Source organism: Trifolium pratense, linkage group LG7, assembly GCF_020283565.1.
Source record: "Trifolium pratense cultivar HEN17-A07 linkage group LG7, ARS_RC_1.1, whole genome shotgun sequence".
In the NCBI taxonomy this organism is placed as follows: Eukaryota; Viridiplantae; Streptophyta; class Magnoliopsida; order Fabales; family Fabaceae; genus Trifolium; species Trifolium pratense.
Genome location: NC_060065.1, coordinates 34,161,492 through 34,186,753, shown reverse-complemented (window position 1 = coordinate 34,186,753; position 25,262 = coordinate 34,161,492). Strand labels below are relative to the sequence as shown.

The following is a 25,262-nucleotide window of genomic DNA, read 5'->3' as shown; positions in this document are numbered from 1 at the left end:
AAAATAAGGTCAAAATAATATGTATGAATAGTGCACAACAGTCAACTGTGTCAATCAAATTGGGACGGAGGAGTATTTTCTTTTGTTTTTGAAATTCAAATTAGTATTTTATCAAGATAAGTGTAAGGTTAGAAATAAGAGTGTATTGTCTACCCAAAATAATAAAATAAATAAGAGTGTACTTCAAATTTAAACCCTTTGGATGGTTATGTATGTGTTTGGTTCAGCAGTGGACAAAATTGATTTTGACACAATTGAGTTTGACAGAATTGATTTTGATAGAATTGAGTTTGATACAATTGATTTATGTTTGGATATATTCATACAAAAGTGAGTTGAACAAAGAATTTGAGTGTAAAAATCAATTCTAGAATCAGAAGCTACAATTTCTAGCTTCAAGTAAAATCAATTATGGAGACAGAATCAATTCTACTTTTGAGAAACCAAACAAGGCAGAATCAATTCTAAACGTCTAGAATCAATTCTGTCTGCTCCAGAATTGAAACCAAACATACACTATATAAGTTTCTCAATTAGGAATTCAAGGCTGCCCCCCATCCCTTTACCTATCCAAACCTCTCCTCTTTTCCCTCCCATAATATTTCCATCTTCTAAAAACCAAAACATTATTTTAATATTAGCCTTAAATCTTCATTCTCTTCATATATGGGCACTCTTGTAGGACATGTTGGACCTGGTTTTGGTTTCATAATTATAGGTCTATGGCACCTTTTCAACAACATCAAACTCCATGTTCAAAATCCAAACACCTACATTTCACAAACATGGTTCCCAACATCAAAATTCAAATACCTAGAACTTTACATCATCATGGTAGCCACAACAGCATCAATCTCAATGGAACTTTTCATCGGTCCCGACCGACACCAACCCTTCGATCCCGACGGTACAATTCCCTCAAACCATCTCCACAACTTCGAACACGCTTCAATATCCATAACTTTCTTCGTCTACGCCGCCTTCTCCATCATCCTCGACAAAATCGAAAACAAAGCAAAATCTTCCTTAACACAATTGCTAGCTTCCGTAGCTTTTTTTCAAGAACTTCTTCTCTTCCATCTTCATTCATCTGATCACATGGGACCAGAAGGACAATATCATCTTCACTTCCAAGTTCTTATCTTTGTCTCTCTTTCAACTACCCTCTTGGGAATTATCTTTCAAAAAAGCTTCATAATTAGTTTTGTGAGATCATTAAGTATATTTTCTCAAGGCTTATGGAATAGTTTTATGGGATTTATGCTTTGGACACCAAGTTTAATTTCCAAAGGTTGTTTTATGAACCTTGAAGAAGGTCATAAAGTTGTGAGATGTTATGATCATGAATCACTTCATCGTGCTCTTTCGCTTGTTAATATTTTTTTTAGTTGGTTTGTAATTTTTGTGGCGGTTTTTGGTGTTTCTTTGTATTTGCTTTTGACCAAATACTATGAAGGAGATTTTAAGGTTAGGTATTTTTCATTGGGAATTGAAGAGGAAGAGAAAGAAGATTATGTTGAAAAGTTTAATGATGATGTGGCGTCTCAAAAGGGAAGCTTAGCTTGTAACCAAAAGAACTTTATTCATGTGGAGAAAAAAACTTTTTCATCTCTTGACATAGAGAGGTAGTAAAAAAGAATGAAGAAATTTGAACTTAATTTGTGATTACTTGTTGTATATGTATTTTACTATAAGAATTGGGGGATTAATGTATATTAATAATGTGTTAACAATGGTTGGCTTAAGGAAACTCTTTATAGAGGATGGGGGGATATTGTTTTTGTTTATATATGTTTGGAGATGATATTGGAATTTCATGGGCTTATATGTACTTTTGTGGAAGAAATTTCCTTTATGAACTTATTATTTTGCATGGATATGATATTTTATTTTGAGTTCAATTGTTGTGATATGTAAGAATAAAGTTATTTTACACATGCGTCTAATAAATAATATGTTAATATGTTGTTACATCATTTAATGAATGTAACATGTCATATGTTTTAAAATACATTACATATATCTAAATATATTATTGGATGCATGTGTAAAAATAAATTACACTAACCGTATATATAAATTAAATCCTTTTATTTTCTACATTGGTATTATAAAATCACAAGATAATTTTTCCAACGATCAATAAAAAAAAATAGTCACATAAATAAATTTATAAATATAAATGGAGAAAAAGTTAGTTTGTGTGTATTATATACTAGCAAATTTATTGGTTGTATAAATTATCTAAGGAGTGACTTATGCCTCACCTATAAGCAATCTAGTTAATAAAGTACTAGATGATAATAATCACGTGGCATTTTAAATAAAATAATTGTCCTTACTTCAAGAATAATATTGGCTCAATAAAAAATGTATACTCCTTATGCAAGCGATTACGTTGCATATGAAAAAAATTAAAAAAGATTGGTGTCTTAATTTTGGAAACTTAAGATGAAGGACACAAACAAAAGTGAAGTAACGTAGAACAGAAGGGAACAAAAGATACAATATGACAAAAAGTGAAGTAACGTTATGGTTTAAAAGGTTAGAGAGGACAAACAGAAAAACGTATTAGTAACGTTATGGTTTCAATGAAGCTCACTATAGGTGCTGCAGATCATCATGATAGTACTATCTTGCTTTATGAGTACTATTTGTTGAATCAAATCCTCTCAAATAAAATTTAAGTTGTTAATTTATGAGTACTATTTGTTGAATCAAATCCTCTCAAATATTATTTCATATATCTATTTTTTTTTACTTATAAAAAATACATAACAATGAGTTGGTTTAAGTGGTAAGGGTCTTGGTCCACTTAAGTATGTGATCTTGTATGCCCTACAAGTTGTTTGACAGAGATTAGTTATTGCTAACAGCGGTAAAAATTTCGTACAAATATAATGTTAACTCAAAAAAAAATTACATAACAAAATTGTCATTTTTTTTAAACAAAATTTTGTCATAAGGCAAAATACTCGTTATGATAAATATGAAAAATAATGATTAATGTATAAAAAAAATCACATAACAATTATTTGTCAGTGATTTTTGACTGGCGAAACAAATATAAAAAATACTGATAAATATTTGTCTTTTTTTTTTCTGGAATAAATATTTGTCTTTATGTTTGTATATCAGTGAGTAGTGACAAATATTTATCATTTATAAATATTAAACAAAAATTAAATAGGTTAAATTGTACTTTTGACCCTTTAACTTTTACAAATTTATGATTTTGAAAATTAGGAGGTCAAAAGTGCTATTTCAAAAGAGGTCAAAATCGCATGTTTATGAAAATTAGAGGGGTAAAAGTATAATTTTGTCAAACAAATATTTCTCACTATTAAAAAATGAGACAAATATCGATAAATATTTAAAAATACTAAACAAATATTTGTATTTCATAACAATTAAAAAATGTAGGACAAATATTGGTACCGATAAATATATAAAAAAAAAAGTGATGTATATATTTTATTAGTGATAAAACCATTTTTTTTTTAAAGAAGAAGAGTGATAAAACAAATATTTTTTTTGCTAGTTGGTAATGATAAAGGAAAGTTTTAACCAGTGATATGGGACAATAGTTTAGAAAATAAAAAAAGAATATCTTGAAACTTGTAAAGTTAATATTTTTGAATTTTTGAAATATAAATAATCTTAAAATTTGTATAGTTAATATTTTTGAAATATAAATAACATTTTTAATGCAAACTATATCATTTTTGTTTTTTTTAAATAGTGCCCCAAAATAACATGTAATTCGTCAAGTTCGATGGTATATCTCCCTCCCGAAGGTTATATTAAAGTAAATGTGGATGACTCTTCTCCTGATAATGGTAATCCTGATAATGCAGGTTTTGGAGGTTTTTGAAAAACGATAGAGGTATTTGGATTCATGGTTTTTCTATATAGAGCTTCCAATTTAGTGGTTGAACTTTCAGGTATTTGAAGAGGTATTCGATTGGCTTCTTGGTTACCATCATGGAATTCGACTTTAAAGCAACTTTGGATCTGATTGCTAATACTTAGTTGATCATGGCTTTACTCTCTCTCTCTTTAGAAAGTTCACTTCTCTTCTTTAGATAGTTTCCTTTTCTTATACTTTAAAAATGGAATGAATGTGTTGATCAGTTAATCAAATTGATTCCCTCACGATTTAAATTGTCCGTCCTTCTCAATATGATACTTTTGTTTTTGTTTATTTTCCCCGTGATAAAAAAATATAGTGCCCCAAAATATGACCATAAAAAACATGACGAGAGTTATATTGACTCCAAAAGTAAGTTATAAAAACTACTCCAAATCATGACCTTTGATTTTAATATTTATTAATGACTAAGATTGATTGATCATAAAACAAAAAGTGAGACTTATGTTTTTATTGTATTGGAAAATTATCAAAACATACTTTAAATAGAAGAGAATGAATTAATTATAATCATTAATCGTGAAAACAATGATTCTTCTCTCTTATTTTTTTTATGCATAAAAAATTATCAACAAATAAAATACAATTGCATAAAAACAAATAACTGGTCTAGACAAAAAAAATATCGATACATGTTCTTATAAAAATACTAGCACAAGATGAACCAAGGCTAAGTGGAAAGAGAACCAAGAACCTGCATATAGTTCAACCAACATACTAGCTACACAACTCATTCTAAAAATAGAAGCATAATGTAAAAAATTCTTGTTTTTCGGTGTGATCAAAAATTAAATTTTTGCTTAATAATTATAATTAATTCATTCTCTTCTATTTAAAGTATGTTTTGATAATTTTTCAATACAATAAAAAAATAAGTTTCACTTTATGTTTTATGATCAATCAATCTTAGCCATTAATGAATATTAAAATTAAAGGTCATGATTTGAAGTAACTTTTATAACTTACTCTTGGAGTCAATATAACCCCCCTCAAAAAACATTATTCATGAGAAAATATTCTCTCCTCTATTTTTAGAAGTAGAGAGTGAGCAGTGTCAAATCTAACAATTAAAATTTTATCATCTTTCCATCGACTCTAAGAGTAAGTATTTATACTTACTCCAAATCTAAACCCTTGATTTTAATATTAATTAATGGTTACGATGAATCTGCGAACAAACTCACAGCATCCGTGTTAATAGTATCAAACGGCATATTGCAAAAGCCTACATATTTGACTATATTGAAGTTTCCGGAACATTCATGTCGCCGGATCTGTAGCGTTGATGGTACAAAAGTCATTGATTGGATCTGCACTGGATCAACCTTAATCTTCAAACCTGAAACAAATGAACACCGCAAAATGACGGGACAACAATACTCCGCACTAAGACGGGACAACAATACTCCGCACTAAGACGGGACAACAATACTGAAAATCAAAAAAAGGATAAAATCGCAAAGATGAAAACAAAACTATAAGACTTAAACTATGTGAAAATCACTTATTTGTATTAAAAAGCAAGAAGAAAAAAATGTAAAGGGGTGATTTTAGGCCAAAAATTGACCTAAAACCACCCCTCTATGGGTGAGAGAAGAAGAAGAAAATCAAAAAGAGTTTTAGGGCCGGCGGTGGTTTTTGACAACAACTTTTACTATGATTAATTGTTAATAATTCCTATTGTTACGTTTTTGTACTCCTTTTTTTGTGTATAATCCTATGGTTCACAGGGGAAATGAGTCCTAATAGTCCAGAGTTCGGTCGCGAGGTAAGTAAAGTCTGGCCAAAACACTTTGAAAATAGATGGTGGCTGATTACCTTCCAAACCTAATTATTGACCAGGAAATCAACCATTTTTTTTTTTACAAAAGGAAATCACTCACTTGTCTATACCTTTGATGGTAAAGAAATATTTATTTATTATGGATGGCTCATGATTTATAGGTTTAATTCTCCATTCTTAAGAATGAATGGGATTTCGATGGCTAAGAATGAATGGGATTAGAATAATTTGGCACCTTTATACTAATCAAATAATAGGGAAGACTTCCCTATTGACAATGAAAATGCAAAAAATAAAAATTGTAGAGTGCTTATGAAGACATGTAAGAGAACATGAATTGTAAGAAATTCCTCACAGTAAGAGTCATTATTAATAATCACAACCGTTGAATAATATTAAGATCAAAGGCTACTATTAGAGTAAGTATAAAGACTTACTCTTGAGTCGAATGATCCCTTCTCTTTTTGATATTATTTTTTTACACACTTTCTCACTTGATGTCAAATTTGCTTCTTCATCTCTAGATCAACCTAAATGAGTGGAATTGTTTAAATTTTCTTTTTATAATAATTCGCCACGTGGCATCATATGGACGATTAGATTTATCTAACGGACACAACACAAACGTATTGAAATAATTTTTTGTAACTGCCACTAACCGCTCGCTCTCATTTTCATGAACACAAGAACATAACATTTCATTCTACTACTACTACTATGCTACTATTTTCATCAATATTTCAGATTCATGTAGATTATTGTTTCAGAAAAATGAACAAGATTCTATTCATTTTCATTTCACACTTTACCATCTCTTTCTTACCAATATCATATTCTACAGGTTATTAATAATCATTACTATGCTTCTAAATTGCAATTACACTCCAACTTTGATACTGCGGCAAAATGCCGACAAATAGTACTACAATTTTGTAGTTTTACTTTTAATGTAGTAGTTGTAGAGACCTCTAAAATCGTTATATTATGGTCGAAATTGCATTTGTTGACCGCAATTTATCTTTAATTTGTTTCTTGTTTCGTCGCAGATAGATCGCAATTGCCTATGTTTGCTTTTAGTTGGTGGGACGATAAGGGCACGTTTAGTGCTGGTGAAATTGCAACTATTAAAGTTAAAGTACTTGAAAATGGCGATAAGATTGACAAAAATGTTTTTCGTCCCATACTTAATGTCAACGGAAAGGAAGGGAATAGTTCATATGTATCGACCGTGTTGTTGAATTTCGAAGGAGACTTTGATAATTGGAAGATTTCATTCACCCCTATTAGAGTTGGATTGTTCAATGTGCTCATTAATGAAGATCGTTACAAAGTTTATGATTCGTCATTGCATTTCAATGTTGAACCAGGTTTGACCTATACCTTAAGTAACTAGTAGCATGTCCGTATTTTCTTTATGGTATTTTATTTGCTACATAACTATCATTGGGCTGGATATCGAGTTTAAAAAAAAACGAGTCAGGCACTATCATGTCTGGCTGCATTTTTTAGGGTATTTAAGTTGCTATTTCGACGATTTGAATAAGATGTGTGATGAATTAGTTAGTGCATATCATGATGTTACACTTAATGTAGGTTGATTCGGTTTTCGTATTTGTTTATTAGTTAATTGATGTTAGATGTTGCTATTATTTGAATGAAGGAAACATGTATCCATCTGTGTGTGTTGCATCATGGAAGGGAGTGAAATATGAGTTTGAAGCTGGTTCAAAAGCTACAATTATGGTGCTCCTTAAAGATGCATTTGGGAATGGCATATCTAAGACAACTCAAGTATCCTATATGCCTGATTTTAGGTTGTTTTTGTTGAGTGAAAATGGTTCTATTGTAAATGAGCCTGATATCTTTAACATGGGATGGAATGAATTTGATTATATAGTCATTGAGTTTATTGTGACCATAGCTGGAAACTTCTCTTTGCGTATTGAAGGAGGAAATCAAACATTGAATGGTTCTCCATTACCATTGAAAGTTAATCCAGGTTTCGTGCTTTTTACACTGATTGTGTATCAAAATTAAACTCTTTTAAGAATTTCATAAATGTTATGTCTTTGAATTTGAATTCTCTCTCCCTCAAATTGCAGGTGTTATCGATGTCACTAAATGTGTTGCGAAATGGAAGATTGAACATCATGCATGGCAACTGTCATCAAAGATGGAAATCTTTATACATCAGTTGGATCAATATGGAAATCTAGTTTCTGGACTGTATCCATTTGACGCTGAAGTTGTCGAAAGAGACACAAATTTGACAATACCAATAGCAGATCTTCATTTTCAAGAAGTGGATGCTGGAATTCAGTTGTTTTCCTTTGGCAATTGGGAACCAGGGAACTTCATATTAACAATATACGACGCCAAGCATAATAAAAGCATTTCCAATATGCCATATGTGTATACCGTTTTTGTAGGTAAAGATTGTTTGATCATTTACTTAGGCACTAGTGACTTCTTACATAATCATTTCAGTAATTAAATTTAATCATTTTTTCTGATCAGGTTATTGTGATGGTGTAAAAAGTGTTATCAATGGATCTGGTTTAAATAATTCAGTTGCTGGGAGAAAGGAAGAATTCTCGGTTTATTTGAATGACATGTATCAATATCCTTCTCCTGTTGAAGAAGGCATACTTCAAGTACAAATCTTAAGAGATAATGACTCTCACAGTGTTTCGCCGATTATATATCCCATGTTAAACAAAACTGGTATTTCAAAGGATAAACATTTTTCTAATTACATTCCCTTCTACATTTGATAATTCTCATTTGCTTGTTATAATACAATGATCTTGATATTTAGGGAGTAGACTGGACTCAAGAATGAGATATGATGGTATCGGTCGCATGGAAATCGCTCTGTCACCTTCACCTTCAATAGATATAGGAAACAATGTGAGGGATACAAACATAGTTTTTTGGTGTACAATGTTAATAACTCGAGACCCTAATGAAATCTTATTTTTCTTTCAGTCTAATGTGAATGGGAGGTCTGTAATTACCAGTGCATTTCAGGTGGAATACACAACAGAGAAAAGTGGCTCTTATGAAATTAATGTATATTGTGGAAACATATTATTGAATGAGGGCCATTCATTCAAAATAGAGGTAAAAGCAGGTACCAGAATGTTTTACATGATTTATAAAAAATATGGCTTCATAAGGTTGGCATCATCATAGGTAATACAAAAGTGGACCGATGTGGCAAAATAGTCGACTTTCATTGGATGTTAGTGTAAAACTGGTTTTTCAGTAACCGCGTTTATTCTTTAAATACATATACATGTGGATTAATACTTTCAATCATTTCTCATGTGCCCTTAGCTTGCTGCAGATGAAGTGAATATCTCCTTGTCAAGTGTTGTGAGGTTTTCTACGAAGGTACCAAAAATGTCAAAAAATGAAATAGTTGTGCAGCTTTCGGATTCCTATTTAAACCCTGTCATCTCGCAACAATCAAGGTTGAAATTGGAGATTACTTCAGTTAATAGTTCTGGATTTTCAACTTGGGAAACCATCGATAATAAGGATGGATCATACAGTTGTAGCTATATGATTAAAGATGTTGGCACTTATGAGATTTGTGCTTCTTTTGATGGCAAGCATGTCTTGCCATGTCCCCTCAGTATCAATGTGTATAGCAGTAAGTTCAAACAATGTGCTATTTGTTAATCTAGTTTTGGTAAAATATGATGCTTTGTATACCTTAAGCTGAAGGATTCTTCTGTTGGATACAGGTGAATATTTTCCTAAAGCCAATGATGATACATTATCTATTTGGGAGGGTGAATCCATTGCCTTTGATGCCTTGGAAAATGATTATTTTGCCGGTGATAATGCAAGTATAGTTGAATTCTCAAAAGTAAGATAGCTGTCAATTCCTTCCCAAACACTTCCTTAAGCCTTCTTTTTCCTGTCATTCGATGTAATGATTGACCATTCTCGTGGTACTTTGTCAGTCAGATCATGGTTCACTTATACAGAATGGAAGGATCTTTCGCTACACTCCGTACAAAGATTATTATGGAAATGATTCTTTTTGGTATACAATATCTGATATAAATGAAAATCTTGCTACAGCTTCTGTGTACATTTCTGTACTCAATATTCCACCTCAGTTTGCTTCTGCTCCAAGTCAACTGCAAGCAACAGAAGATTTGATAAACCCTAGATTTGGGTCGGTATCTGCAGCATATATATAAATATCTATGAAGACATTATGCAATATTGTTTACTAATTAATTAGACTTTCTCTACATTATCTTATTTCCATGCCCTTTTGCAGTGGTTTTTCTGGGTTTGAGATAACGTATTCAAATCTATTGGAGAATATTTTCGTCAATCTGAGTGCACAATCTGGAAGTATATTTCTGTCTCCAATGTTTATGCAATTTGGAGAACCAATGTGGAGTGAACTTACAATCAATGCAGGAAATGAAACGGCGACCAGTTTAATACTAGAAGGCTCCGTGGAAGTTATTAATATTGCGCTTCAGTCAATTCAATACCTCGGGTAATTTTATATTTGCGATATAATCTTCTTATATTTATTGAAGTAATAATCCTCTTTTTGTTTGGTAATTTTCATTTTGTTTTTCAGAAACGAGAATTTTTATGGCGCAGATACCATTCAAGTCTCCGCGAAGAATAAGAATGGAGTAAATTCATTAGGTGTTCCAATTTTTGTTGATCCTATCAATGATCCTCCATTTATAAAAGTTCCTTACTTCATCATATTGAAGAGTCATGAAGATGAGAACCTTATATTTGACAAAGATAAAGACAAGTTTGATTTTTACATCGGAGATCCTGATCTTCTTACCTTCCCTGGTATGATTTTGAAATAAGATGTCTTAAGGCTTATAGTTTCTCTGCCTAATGTCAAAAGTAAGATTTACAAGATAAAACAAGCATAGTAAATGCATTGCTAGCGACATACTCTCGATAAATATGTCTTATGTTGATTTCTAGTTACTTAAAGCAGCTTATCAGTAAATGATGAATTATTGTTAGGGGGTGAGGCTCATTTTTCGGTGACGTTTTCTATGGAAGTAAATGATGGATTATTAGCAACAAATCTTCCTTCTCATTTGATCAACACAACTGAACTGAAGAACAGGAATAATTATCAGTGGCAATCACTTCAAACATATGTAACTATCTCAAAGCACTTTATGGTGAAAGCAAGTGGAATCAGATTTCAAGGCACAGTAAATGACTGCAATACTGTTATGCAGCAACTCTATTATCATGTGAGTCATGCTCTAGTCAATTAAAGTGATGTTCATATCCAATTTAATAAAAATCATATGCAAAAGTTTATAGCTTGTAGCAGAAGCACTACTATTTGTTTACATAGTTGATCAGAACTGACTTGGCCGGTGGTGTTCCTCTTCAGTACGGTAGTGGTGAAGGGGGGTTGTACATGCAGACACTTTGACGCTCAAGTTAGAATTTGCGTGAAGGTTTTAGAGTAGAAATGAATCTGATTCCTCTGCGTGAGAGTAGTATATATAGTACCCAGCGCGGAGCCAAGACCATCAATGCACATCTGTGACATCAATGGCTGCCAGAATAACGGCTGAAAAGCCATGATTGGCAGTAAATGTCAATCATTCCGATGTTGGCCGTTACAGAAGGACTGCCTTCTGTGGCCGCTGAGCAGAAGAACGTGACGCTGGGCCAATGCCGTGTTGGGCCGAGTTCGACATCCAAGTGGGCCGAGTTCAACGTTGATTTGGATTTAGGCCCAGTCCAGAAAATAGTTAATGCCAAAAATAATTTAACATATCATATAAAACTACTTAAAGAACCAGAGAACTTCGATTATTACTGGTTTTTCTTCTTTTTTTGTTCAGGGAGATGAGCATGGAGCTACATTAACATTGACATTGAATGACATGGGAAATTATGGGTGTTATCCAGATTGTGAAGAAGGAATGTCAATGCCATTATATACTGAGGCTATGGTTAATTTAATGAGAAAGCAGCCAATGGATTCAATTCTTGCTCACAGTGAGTTGCAGAATTTATAATCTGAGTTTAGTTGGAAGTATTCATAATTAAAAGCGTTATTTATATTTTTAGTTCCTACAAAACTTATGTCTTTTGTTTTTAGCCTCTGTACCTATTTTATAGTCCCTATAAATTACAAAATTGCATGCTTCGTTTAGTCCCTAAAGAGGAACTAAAAGCATGCAGTTTCGTAAAGTAGCTGAAAAGATTGAAAACAAAATTCGAGATAATTATAGGGACGAAAAACATATTTAACGCTAAATTAAAAACTGCCTTTTAGTTCAATAGAAAATGGAAGTGTACATGTGTTTTGTTCTGTGTGTGACTTACTTTCTCTTTGTGTAACAGCATTAGGATCAATTATCGTCATTGAATTTGTTATCATCTTCTCTCTTGGATTGTTGCTTCTATATTTCACTTGCAAATGTGCAATTCTTCTTGTGCATGAAAGAAGAAAGAATGAGAAAAGGTCTTCAGAGCCATCTAATGATCAAAGTTCCCAAGGACAAACTGTAAGGGCAGAAAGCAACATTGTTTTTGTTTTCAGGAATGGATTCTCACATATTAAAATTTAGAAAATTAGTCTAATGCCTATGCATCGATGGTGTAAAACAGTTTTACACCATCATCCAATGAGAATCTACCTACCATCTTGCCATATAAGCTTATTTTAACTATTGAAATTAGCAAAAGTATAGCATTAATTCCTAACTTTTCCCCTTAGTACTTAGCATTATGAGTCTCATGCAAGTCTCGTTTTCTTTGTAGTAGGATCTATTCTAAAGAACCGATGAATAAAAAATTAAAGAGCGTGCTTCTAGCACTCTTTAGAAACAAATAACTAATTCGTCGTTTATTTTCCGTTATTTCAACCACGTTCCTTTTGCCTTATATGTCACAATTACATGCAGTCAAGCATGAACATGCCTGAGAATTCTACTCATCCTACTGGTTGCTGTGGGAGCTCTTCCTTACTTCGTTTTCGTATGCAATCCTCCAATTTTCGCCAACGGTAAGTACTTTCATTTCAGTATAAAGCCTAAATTTTCAGAAACATGTATAAATTTGGCACAATTTATTCATGATTAATAAACTTGAAATGCTCCTTTGAGTAACTTCATATCCAAACTTTCAGGTCCCGTCCTCTATTTGAATTTTGAAGTTGGAGGACCTAGCTAGGCAGCAAATCCATCATCTCCTTCAACAAAAAAATAGCTTAATTTAAGATGATGAATCCATTTGCATTTGACCAAATAGATTGCAGTATGTATTCAAATTTAAATTTTTGTTCACACCAAAAAAAAAGAAATCAAATTTTTGGAAATTTTGTCATAAAAATATTATTGAGATATATAAGTGAAATTATTGAAAATTGAAATAATAATTCGTTCAAAAAAATATATTACAACTTTTATGATAGCCGTCATTTCAGTTTCTTTTAATGAAAAATTGGTTTTGTTCCCTTGAAAAAAATTCTCATGTTTGATGATCTTTAGTCTCAAATCTCACTTTTTCAATGAATGGTGGTGATTTTAATGGACTCTCATGTCACACGAGAGGATCCATTATGAGAAGCTTGCAATGGTAATAATTACATTAATTAATAGTATAGCTATACCCTTCAAATTTGAATTGTTGACCTACAAAAAAAAAAGAATTGTTGACCGTGAATATAAGTCTTCATCGTAAAACATAATACTGGCTAGTAAAACATAATAATGTGAATTGTCAACCTAAGACTTTAGACTTGAGTGAAAACATGCAACTTCTAGAAAAGATAATCAAAATTGGTTCATGAGTTCATGCTGTACAATGTTCTAAATGAATTGTAAGCTTGGAAAGAATTTTCTAATACCATCGAATTTTCTAATACCATCAACACTAAATCTTGTTCAAACTTTATTGCAGCCATCATTCATAAGTTGCATGTGTCTATGATCTTGACAATTATTATTTTACATGTAGACCATAACAAGGATCTCGTGATACAAATTCTAAGACACCGTCCTTGACCTTAAATAGAACTTCTCATGTTGTATCAGTAGCCTTGTGGTCCCTCTCATATTTTGAAGATCATAATAATAACAGGATACTTATAGAACAAAGGATTAGGCTCAAGTGGTTAATTAGTTTCAATTAAAGACTAATCGTTTAGAAAAACTCGAGCTCAAATTCTGACGAGAACAAGTTTTGATCAAACTTTACTTACTTCTCAACCGAATTCTAAATTACCAGGGGCAGGGGCCCTTCCCCTAGGATTAAAAGATTAAGACCAAAACAAAGTAGAACAAAGAATTATTTCTAGGCAATTTGCATAAAACAATGTAAGTCAATTTCATAAATGTTTTACTATCTTCCATAATTTTGAAAATAAAGTACTTAAAGACATCATAACTTTAAACAAAAATTTGATTGCTTCAGAAGATGTTAATTAACCTGTATAAAAGCCATATATTGGATAGTAGAAAGGGTGAGAAAATCAGAAATTTTAGCTTCACTAAGAACTTAAAAGTATCAGATTATCAGACTAACAGACTATCAATTAGCTTTAACTCACCAACACATATAAGTATCAAACTATCAATTAATAGCTGCTTGTGGGAAGATGGCCCAAGGAGGAGAAATTATAGAAAAACAAAATAATCTATTCTAAAAGATATAACACCTATAATCATGAAGATATTAGAATCTAAAGCAATTACAAGACAAAAGGAAGAAAAACATGTAGTATTGCCTTATTTGCACTTTCTAGATCCAGAAGAAACTAATTTGAAGCTCAAATAAATATACGGTAACAGTGTACTTAAATCACAACTAATGAGGACTATTTCGAGACAATTTATGAAACCTGATTGCAATATGATATTTTAAGAAAAAAAATTCAAACTGCAAGATGTTAAGTGGATTGAAACTCCTTTAACTACCTAACAACACCACTGCAGCCAGGTTCTCTCTCCATAGTCTGACTCTGCATGACACTTCTTACGAATGATACATCCTCCCACCTGCCCGCGTCTGCATATATATTTGATAGGAGAACTTTGCCTCCACCATGAGATGGCGCCACCCTCGCCAAATTCTCTGCAGCCCTCTCTCCTATGTTAACATTTCCATGAGTTCTACATGCTGCTAATAAAGTTCCCCATATCACGACGTCAGCCTCCATTGGCATGCTCCTTATCGTTTCTTCAGCTTCTTCTAATAGACCAGATCTCCCCAAAAGATCAATCATACAACCATAATGCTTGATATCTGGTTCTACATTATATGCACTATTCATACTTTTAAATATTCTCCGTCCGTACTCCACCAACCCGGCATGGCAACAAGCGCTTAGGACCCCAATAAATGTAATAGGATTCGGTTTAATATGATACCGCTGCATATCAGAAAAAACCTCTAGGCACATACTTGCATGTCCATGCGAGGCTAACCCGCATATAATTGCATTCCATGGTGACACAGAATAAACCTTATCTCGAATCTGATTGAAAAATTGAAGGGCAGCGTTGATGCTCCCACATTTTGCGTACATATCAATCAAAGCAGCACGTAAATTGTCATTGAAAGGAATGGATTCACTACGCATATATTCATGGGCCAATCTTCCTTCCTGCAATGTACCTAATGTGGCAATTGCAGAGAATACACTCACCATGGTAACTTCATTAGGTTTGATCCCACTAGCTACCATTTTATGGAAGAGTTCAATAGCCATTTTGGGCTGTTCAGTTTGTGCATAGCCAGAAATCATGGTACTCCATGAAAACACATCTCTTTGAGGCATCACATCAAATGTTTTCCTTGCATGATCCATCATTCCATTTTTTATGAATCCAGCGACAAGAGCATTCCATGATTCTAAGTGATCCTTTACACCCACTTCAAATTGCAAACACGCACGGTCCATCATTCCACAAGCTGCATAAAAATAGCTGATTGTAGTCTGTATAAAATTGTAACAATCAAAGCCTCTCTTAACAACCGTTCCATGCAATTGCAAACCATCAACAACTGCAGTCTTACGACCACATGCTGAAACCAAATTCACAAGCATGACTTCATTAGGTCCGTGTCCAGTTTGCAGCATTGCGCGATAAATCTCTAAAGCTTCACACAAACGACCCTTTTGGATATAACCATCAATCATCGTGCCCCAAGAAACCACATCTTTTTCACAAATTCCCTCAAACACCTCCCTAGCCTTGTCAACAAGGCCTGTCTTAGCATATCCATTCAACATCACATTCCACGTGACCAAATTCTTTTCAGGCATCTCATCAAACAACCTCCTAGCTTCCGGTACACCCGAACAAAGACAATATGCATGCATCAAATTTGTCGAAACAATAACCAACCCATCAACAAACAATTTAACAACCAAACCATGAACCATCCGACAATTCAAAATTTCACCAAAATGCGAACAAGCAGATATGACATTAACCAAAGTCAAATCATTTGGAACAACACCACAACACCTCATATCCTTAAAAACCTCAAGAGCTTCACCAAAGAATCCATTTTGAACAAAACCCATTATCATAGTAGTATAAGAAACACAACCTTTACTAGGCATTACATCAAACAGTTTACGTGCATTATCCAATTGACCAGCTCTAACATACCCAGATACCATTATATTACAAGAAACATAATCCAATCCAGGACAAGCATTAAACATCAACTGAGCATCAGAAATTGAACCGCATTTTGCGTACATGTTAATCAAGCTATTTTGAATGAAAGTGTTGGAGTGTAGTCCAAGTTTCAAACTGAGCGTATGAATTTGGCGACCTTGAGAGATGAAGGAGAGAGAGGAACATGATTTGAGTGCGGAAACTAATGCAAGTTCGCATTCGGAATGGTTTTGGTGGTGTCTTGCATTGGTGAAAATGCGAATGAAGTGTTGTGGAGGGGTTATTGTTTTGGTTGAAGTGGAAGATGAAATCCATCTTAGAGGAAAGGGAAGAGAATGTGGTGAAGTTTTGAGTCTGAGACTGAGACTCGCGGAAATGAACATGAAGATGGGAGGTTTTGCGAGATCATCAGAGTGAAAACTTTGAATGCTTCTATGTCCGTCGTCTATAGAGGGGACAAACGTCTTGTAGGGTGATAATGGGGCAAACCCGCACCTAGTGATGTTAAAAAAAAAAAAAAAAAAACCAAACCGAATCACCGAATCAAGATTTTGAATCTGGTCATTCCAATAATATCACTTATAGCTACCATTTGAATTACATTTATGAGGCGTTTATCGAAAAATATAATGAGTTGTTTTTTGGACAAAACTTACATTAATTTTTTTAGGTATAGTTTTTACTTTTCCTCACCATTAAACTAAACACTTTTATGTACCAAAAAAACAAAACTAAACACTTTTTCCGTTGTTGACTTCAACTATAAATTTAATGTAATGAAATTATTTTGCGGAATATTTATATTTTGCATTGAAAAATAAGAATGAAAATTATCGCAAGACAAATTCCAACTAGGGTTCTTGACAAAAGAAAGTAAAGAAATAAAAGAGAAAATTAAATTTGGTTTGATGAGAGTAGATCCCAATTCTTTGATAAATTCATTAATAAATCAAATCCATAATACATTTTTGAGAATAACATAAAACATTTCCGAACTTCATCACAATTTTAAAGAATAATATGTATAGTCACCCCTACCTCAGTGTAAATCACATGTGTTGTCCTTTAAACTACACGAGTTGTGAAAGTAATAAGATAAAAATAAAATAAGAATATTATCGTATTTTTATTTAAGAATATTTATGTTGATTTATCGATATTTTTATTTTCTCTTCTTTCTCTTTCTACAAAATCGAAGAGAATAATTATTTTTTTAACTCTTTCCTGCTATTTTCTCTAATTAAAAAACTAAAAAAATACTTTATCCATAATCCATATTTTTTATGGAATCATCTGAAATAATTCAAGGCACAATAGAGTCGGCAACTTTAGAACATTTTACAACCAATGAAATGGAACAACAATGAACCACATGTTTATTGGAGTCAATTCTGTATGATCCTTCAAAAGTTTATAGACACTCATGGACAGTGCAGAGATACAAGGAAGGATTTTTAACACTAATTGCTATTTTCTTTCTTACAAAAATTGTTCTGATCAGAAACTTTCCAATAAATGGGTAACCATAAGAATGATAATGGTTTAAATATATGTAATAAGATGCCAGCGCGGTGGATCAACGATGATCTCCTCCTCCATTAAGAGTCGCATTCTGTGGAGACCTGCTCAAATCATTAAAATCAGATGTTCAGAGTTAACATTCAAAGAAGAAATGTTAAAGTCCAATGAGCATATCTTCAAGTATTCAATAAATTTAGTGGATAGTCAATCAATTCTGAATCAGATCATCTCATTAATTTCCTTTTTTACTTAAACATGCATGATACCACAATTTCAGGAAAAACTTAAACAGTCTCTGTGATAACATAACAAAGTTTGAAGTTTGAACACGAAAGATATGACAGAATATATTACACCATAATGACCATATAAGACAACATATTCTCAGAATTCAGAACAAAATTCACAATCAAATCCATGTGGATAAACATGCTTTGTCTAGTAACTTTAACAGATTACAAGTTTTTGTAACTGCCTCTAGTAAACCTTTTCGTGACAAATTTTGGACTTGTTAAAGCTTGCGGCTTGCCAATTGGATACTATTTAAATAGACTTTGTCAGCCTACAACCCTCAAGTCATTTCTACCACGATCAACCCATCTAATACCTTATACCATCCCAAGAAACTCAATTATTTGGAATGTTGAATTAGAGTGACAGCAGAACATTTTAGTAAAGGCACGCACAGACAAGAGAAGAAATAGAGTACAGTATGCCTAACAAAAATAGGACAATGTTGCTACAGAAATAAACAGCTAACTGGTACACTAGCAAATTTTTCCACTAATTTTCACCTCAATTGCTTAACCAAATAATGAAAAACACTTCATATAGATATCTAAGATCTTTCATTTAAATTCTTCATCCAGTAAACAAAACTCCATATTTTGGAAAATCAACCACATGGGGAGTTCATAACTAACGAAAACTTGCTATGGCGGTAATTTGACAGCACTGGATTACTTCAGAAAGCTAACACCCACATGCGAGAAAGGGAAAAACCCACAATTCTAAAGCAAAAATAAAAAAATTGCATCTTCAAAGAATACATTGTTGGAACAAGTAGTTTAAAATCATTATCAACATCTGAAAGTATCTCCTATATAGGAAGAACATTATCTATTTAGTCCTACATTTTCAAATCAAAGACTTGGGAGGCTTAAATATTTCCTTGGTACTGAGGTAGAGTAGTAAAAGAATGATAGAATAATGTTTTGCAAAGAATGTATGCCAATATTGGAAGAAACCGACATGATCCATCGTAAGCCTATTCACAGACTAATAGATCTGAACAGTAAACTATGATCAGATTAGGGGGAGCCTTCTTTAGGTCTAGGTATATGCATGGAAATTTAACTAACTAACAATAACTAGATCAGATAATTCCTTCACAAGATCCATTGTAAACATACCGACACTCTTAATATCTTAACAGTAAACTTTGACAAGATTAGGAGAGAGACTTATTTAGACCCGGTCGATACAAGAGACTAATTGGGAAATTAAACTACCTCAAGATAACTAGACCAGATAATTCCTTCGCAATCAGTATGGTGAGTCAACTCATGGAATTTCCAGGTCAAGAATTGTATGAAAACAAAGCAAATTCTCATAGTAGGGTATTCAGATACAAATTGGGTCGATTCACTTATTAATAGGAGATTTCTTACTTGGAGGTAATCTTGTATCTTGGAAAGTAAGAAGCAGAATTGGTCACTCAGTTCAATGTCGGGGCAAGATAAGCTATGGCAACAGTTACTAGTTAACTTATATGGGTAAAAGCAGCTACTTAGCAAGTTGAAGTTTGGAAGTATTGATTAGATGAAACTACACTGTGTGATAATCAAGTTTCATACTGCATCAACTCAGTATTTCATGAATGAACCAAACATAAAGAAATTGATTATCACTATATCAAGGGAAAAAGTTCTAAGAAAATTGCTATTGAGTTTGTCAATGCTAGTGATTAGCTTGCAATATTCTCAGGAAATCTCATCGAGATCCTTCAATTTAGTTAGTTTGTAATAAGCTTGCTGCATATGACTTGTATGCACCAGCTTAGGGGAGAGAGTTCGAAATTATCTCCTATTTGGAGAAAAATATAATCTATTTAGTTCCATATATATTTTGTTTTTACTTGTGTAGCTGTCATATCCTTAATTTCCTTATTTATGCAATAAGCAATTTAGTAGATATTTGACGTTGAGGATTCCATAAGCAATTTAGTAGATATTTGATAATAACAAAAAACACACGGCATCGATAAATAGCTACTTGTAGGGTGAAGGAACAATGAGGAAAAAAAGAAGCAAAAAGAATCTATCTTAACAATATAACACCAAGAACCATAAAGAAGATACTACAAGATGGAGAGAAATGCACTAGCTATTAGTTCTTCTAGGTTCTAACTTCTTAAACTCCTGCTTGGTATGCCCCATGTGTGTGTGTGTGTGTGTGTGTGTGAAACCTCAATTTCTGATATAGAAATGTATTCAAAGTGGATACCATTTATCTATTCGTTGCATTAATTATTGAACGGCTGGCACATTTTTTTATCAACAAATGAAAAAATGAAACAATAAATAAGTTTTTACAATTTCTAACTCTTTTTGCGGATGTTCAAAAGCAATTTTAGAGGACAAAGTAAATTAGTAAAAGTGGTCAAAGATATCTTTGTTGAATGGTTATACATTCCCTATAATCTCCATTTTACATGGTTTATGTTAGTGCTCAGAACTTTCAATATTTAAATTTTGTAAATGAACCATCACAATTACTTTACGTGAAGAAATTGCTTAACATCACAATAATCAGGTAGAGGATATTTGTTTCGTTTAACACAATATCCAGTTCAATGATAGTATGAATACGGACTCTCATACATTTATATGTATGTATGTGTGTGTTTGTGTGTGTGTGTGTGTGTGTGCATGCTTGTACTTATATAGTACTAGCATGCTTTATGTAGACTGATGCAACCTTCTATGTCTTACACTGAATTAGTATGCATACACCAAAGACTCAAATGCCGTACTATTAGATTTTTCAGGATAAATATTAAACCATGTAATCTTTCTCCAATTTTACAACCCTTTCATAAGACTGAGTGAGCCAAAAGTTCGGGTCATCCTGGTCTTATGCCACTCCTCGTCCTAGAATGCTTCTGCATTCTCCTTTCAAAATTTTAAAGCTCCTAGGGAACATAACTCACGTTACACGCCAACCAACAACTGAATTGACAATTTGGCAATAGGTAATGAACAACCTCGCGGGTTCTTTTAAGATTTTCTCCAAGAGTATATAAATAATTCGGTAAAAAGGTGCATCATTATTGAACACCACAAAAAATAGATAAAATGGAATATGTCGTGAAGAGGGGATAAAATCTAGTAAACGAGGACTGTACCTATGCACTCTAAATTGCTGCACTGATAGCTATCTGAAATATAGTTAGAAACTAGCAATCACCATTCCCTAATTTTACTTGCAATGCATGAATTCTAGCTTTCCTACTGGACTTATATTGAGTCTGAATTAAAGATTTGCAATACCCTTACAAAAGAGGGGAAACTACTGAGAGGATAAGACTCCTCCAATGTGAGCTTGTCTCTAACGTGAGTCGTGAGAAAGCAACGGTATATCAACCATTGATTTAATTAAAGCTCATTATAGTCTTAAGTCTCATTAAGAGCATGGAGGATACATCCTTACTCACTTTACAGATTAATTAACTTTACTCACTTTACAGATAAATTAACTTTAGAGGAGCTTTTTTTCTTAGGCTAAAACATTCAGCTTCGATGACAATATTTGCACACAAGATGACTATCAGTGACATCCAAAATTCACAGAAGGTGCGTAACATCATAGCTTAAGGAGTACAAATACTCTATATACGAAATGAGTATGATATGACAAGGATATGAAATACTTACAAATTCAAGACATGATGAAGTTTATATAGGTTAACAGAAATCAGACCATCTAATACCAATTATACTTTAAATCCAACTTACAGAAGAAAGCCTTCCTGGCTTCCTGCTCATCTACTCTAACAATTTTGCCTCCGTTTTTATTCAACAAAGAGTGTGGATAATGGAAAAGCTAAGTAAATTCCTCTTGCGGCATCTGTTGTAAAACAGACATGACAGGCAAGAGGAGGAAGATAATGCTTAAATGGAGTAAAGAGGATGTGCCGGAGCATAGAAATGGGCAAGAACACACCGACGACAATGGAAAACACCAAACAGAGATAATGTGTGGGACTCAGAGAGAACAACACCTTAAAGCCGTTGCCAGCCTTTTCTAGTGTGTGCTTGTACTAAACTAGTATGTGCGATGAGTGACTAAAGTTGAGGGGGTTAATATCGAAATCCATCGCCGGCCTTTTCTATGTCGTTGTACTACGCTGTGCGATGAGTGGCTAAAGTTGAGGAGGTTAATATTGAAGCAAAAAATATCAATGGTGTATCTTATTGTGGCCAGCTGTATGCCGGTATTATAGAGGGTTAAACTATATCCCCAAATGCATTTGACGATAAATTTTTAAAGAAAATTATGGATATTTCCTAGATACATTTATCGGTGTCGGTTCCACGTGTAACACCGATACACATACGAAATCAATTTTGGAGTATTTGTGCTCCATATTTGGACATTAGTAAAGGCTAAAAGATAAGTGAGGGAAAGAAATTTGGATAAATCCCTCAAATCATAAATTGCCATTGAAATCACTAACCTGCTTATGAATGAAAGGACACTTATATTCACCAAACATAGATTCCAGTCGCACATAATTTTTTTTACCAGTATACCCATCTAAAGTGAATCACAAATAATTTAACAGAATAAGACTATATAAGTCCTACCAACAGCTTTTTTTTACACAATTTCACTACCCAATAATGCTATAAGGAAATAAGTTTTTACCGAATATCGACCAACCTAACAATTAGCAAACAATTAGGAGAGCACACACAAGTCACAACTCTGAATCTCAAAGGTGGGGTCAACCCAATGAAAGAATGAAGAAACTTTCACCAAGTTACCTTTTCCACAAAGCATTCAACAAAAGAAAACAAATCTACACATGAACCCTAAAATTTCATTTCACACAACAATCAGATTTGAATCTCAGATTTAACAATCATTCTATAAAATCCTTAAAATGCGTTAATAATTCACACAATTAAAGAAACATTTCCATACAAAAAATCCACTTCAACATCAAAATCAAAACATGATAATTCCCAATTTAGAGTACTATTGATTGATTGATTGAGTAAAAGAGTGAGTGAGTAAGAAAAACAAACCTCTTATGACGCTTTCCTTTCTTAGGACCAGAAGCTTCAAGCTTAGCAATAGGACAACCACAAGGAGCCCTAAAAAGCAAAAGTGCACGACCATTAATCGGAGCCATTTTCCTCAATTCAGACCTAAGACACTCATAATCAGGATTTCCTTCAGTTCCACCTTTCCAAGGAAGTTTATCATATTCACCCAACCCTAATCCAGAACCAGAACCAGAACCAGAACCGAATCTCTCTATCTGTAAATCAAACTCGGTAGCTTTCTTAAGTCCCTTACAACCTTTCCTATTACATTTACGAGATCTTGAACCGCAACATAACTCGACAGAGAAAACGGAAACAGCGAAGAAGAAGATGAATCCGATTAGGTAAGGGATTGGGAGAGAGAAAGAAGGGAGGAGGAGAGAGAGGGAGTTGAAGATGTAGGAGAAATAGGAGGAAAGGAGGAAAGCGCCGGAGAAGAGAACAAGGAGGAGGATGAGAAGGTCTAAGGTGGCGGATGGAGCGTGTTTGCAGTTACAGAGATTGTTGCAATGATGGGTCCATGATGATGAAGATGATGAAGATGATGGGGGCATTGCTGTGGTCAATACAAGTGCTTCTTGCATGTTCATGTTAAACAAACAAACACCTTACACATTCCCACTTTTTTATATTTTTCATCAAATGCATCCAAAATTATAATTAAGCAATTTAAGTAAAAAAAAAATAATTAATTAATTGTTTTTGTAATAAAAATAAATTTAAATGTATATTGGTCTTCATATTTTCATAAAAGTAAAATTTAGATCCCTTATTAAAAAAAATGATTTTTTGGGCTTTTTTTTTCCAAAATTTTAGTCATTATTTAATTATTAGCATTTTAATTTTTGAAGTAGCAAAATTTGTTACACAGATTTTTAAAGACAAAAAAACTTGGTATTTTATCATTTTTTGTGTTAGATAATTATGAAATTTGAAATATTAAAATCTTAATTTTTATAGTCACTTTTTAACCCGTGTTTGGCACGGGTCCGAATACTAGTATGAGAAAAAACAAAACAAAAACTAATTTTCTTAAAATCTTGATAAGGGCACATTTAATACATCATCCGGTAACGTGCATGATAAATATTATAAGGGTTCATTGAATATGATAATTTGATTTTATCTGAATTATTAACTTTCAAATATTCATTGAGATAGGTTGATCTAAATTATTACTCTCAACTTTACATGTGTGCACAAGAATTTAATGAAGTATAAAACTTTATAAAAAAATTATGAAAATTATTTATTATTATTATTAACTAAAATACAAATATATATATATATATATATCTATAACAATATATAATCTATAACAATATATAAAGGGGATAAGGGAGTTTGGGCTGGATTTTTTTTGGTCCATTTTGCCCTTAACTTCCTTTATGGTTTTTTAATTATTCCATAATTGCCCTTAACTTCCTCTCTTTTTTTTTTATGGTTTTTTCATCTATATCTATTCTATACTATAATATATAAAAAGAATACATGAGTTTTGGGGTAGAATTTTCATAATACCAACATTACCCTTGCTTTTTTTAGTAGCAACAAAAATCTTTTATTAACAAACTCACCATAACATAAGGCGTATATTTTTTTTTGGTACGTAAGTTAGACACAGGCAGGCGCGGAATGCCTGGCCCGCTAGTATATATATAATAATCTTTTTTTTTTTGGCTTTCGCACTGGTTCCGACCCACCAAAGGTGGACGACTAATCCAGCTCGTGCGTAGAGGCATGCGCACTGGCCAAGCGTTGTTCCCCCTGGAAATCGAACCCGGTATTCCCCGTGTACGTCCTTAGAAGGAGCTCCTTGCCACTTGAGCCCAATCAACTTGGTTTATATATAATAATCTTTAAATAGTGTAAAAAAAAAATTCTTTAAATTTGCATTTATTAGTACTAAAAGTATGTGGGTCATTATCAAAAAAACAAAACAAAAAACTAAAAGTATGTGGGTCAGATTGTGTCCCATGCAATAATACTTGAGATCACATTCATTAAATTAATTTAAAGTTTTT

General features: G+C 32.9%; 4 protein-coding genes across 4 annotated transcripts; 2 read left to right on the top strand and 2 right to left on the bottom strand.

The window, feature by feature from the left end:
* The first annotated feature begins 558 nt into the window (after positions 1-558).
* LOC123897684 (transmembrane protein 45A-like) lies at positions 559-1,863 on the top strand. The gene has a single exon (XM_045948414.1). The coding sequence runs from the start codon at positions 667-669 to the stop codon at positions 1,627-1,629; it is 963 nt and encodes a 320-aa protein (XP_045804370.1). The 5' UTR covers positions 559-666; the 3' UTR covers positions 1,630-1,863.
* A 1,912-nt stretch (positions 1,864-3,775) lies between these two features.
* On the top strand, positions 3,776-12,904 carry LOC123896314 (protein GAMETE EXPRESSED 2). The gene is made up of 16 exons (XM_045946721.1): positions 3,776-3,866; positions 6,761-7,081; positions 7,375-7,713; positions 7,817-8,143; positions 8,232-8,458; positions 8,712-8,847; positions 9,064-9,372; positions 9,467-9,591; positions 9,689-9,906; positions 10,015-10,242; positions 10,330-10,559; positions 10,743-10,981; positions 11,588-11,744; positions 12,093-12,256; positions 12,656-12,756; positions 12,880-12,904. Exons 1-16 carry the CDS (start codon positions 3,776-3,778, stop codon positions 12,902-12,904), a joined length of 3,237 nt encoding a protein of 1,078 aa, XP_045802677.1.
* A 1,552-nt stretch (positions 12,905-14,456) lies between these two features.
* On the bottom strand, positions 14,457-16,923 carry LOC123899368 (pentatricopeptide repeat-containing protein At5g19020, mitochondrial). The gene has a single exon (XM_045950476.1). The coding sequence runs from the start codon at positions 16,765-16,767 to the stop codon at positions 14,665-14,667; it is 2,103 nt and encodes a 700-aa protein (XP_045806432.1). The 5' UTR covers positions 16,768-16,923; the 3' UTR covers positions 14,457-14,664.
* Positions 16,924-17,720: 797 nt separating this feature from the next.
* Positions 17,721-23,862, bottom strand: LOC123899549 (uncharacterized protein At5g19025). The gene is made up of 2 exons (XM_045950715.1): positions 23,218-23,862; positions 17,721-18,006 (listed from the first exon to the last, which is right to left on the bottom strand). Exons 1-2 carry the CDS (start codon positions 23,826-23,828, stop codon positions 17,961-17,963), a joined length of 657 nt encoding a protein of 218 aa, XP_045806671.1. The 5' UTR covers positions 23,829-23,862; the 3' UTR covers positions 17,721-17,960.
* Between the last annotated feature and the right edge of the window lie 1,400 nt (positions 23,863-25,262).

Excerpts from the sequence above, each read along its gene's own strand:
- LOC123897684 (XM_045948414.1), top strand. The coding sequence starts at position 667 with ATGGGCACTCTTGTAGGACATGTTGGACCTGGTTTTGGTTTCATAATT.
- LOC123896314 (XM_045946721.1), top strand. The coding sequence starts at position 3,776 with ATGGTATATCTCCCTCCCGAAGGTTATATTAAAGTAAATGTGGATGAC. Across the intron at positions 8,459-8,711 it reads GTATTTCAAAGGATAAACAT|AATGGGAGGTCTGTAATTAC; the intron begins TTTTCTAATTAC and ends CAGTCTAATGTG. Across the intron at positions 10,243-10,329 it reads CAGTCAATTCAATACCTCGG|AAACGAGAATTTTTATGGCG; the intron begins GTAATTTTATAT and ends TTTGTTTTTCAG.
- LOC123899368 (XM_045950476.1), bottom strand. The coding sequence starts at position 16,767 with ATGTTCATTTCCGCGAGTCTCAGTCTCAGACTCAAAACTTCACCACAT.
- LOC123899549 (XM_045950715.1), bottom strand. The coding sequence starts at position 23,828 with ATGAACATGCAAGAAGCACTTGTATTGACCACAGCAATGCCCCCATCA. Across the intron at positions 18,007-23,217 it reads AAAGGAAAGCGTCATAAGAG|GTCTCCACAGAATGCGACTC; the intron begins GTTTGTTTTTCT and ends TGATTTGAGCAG.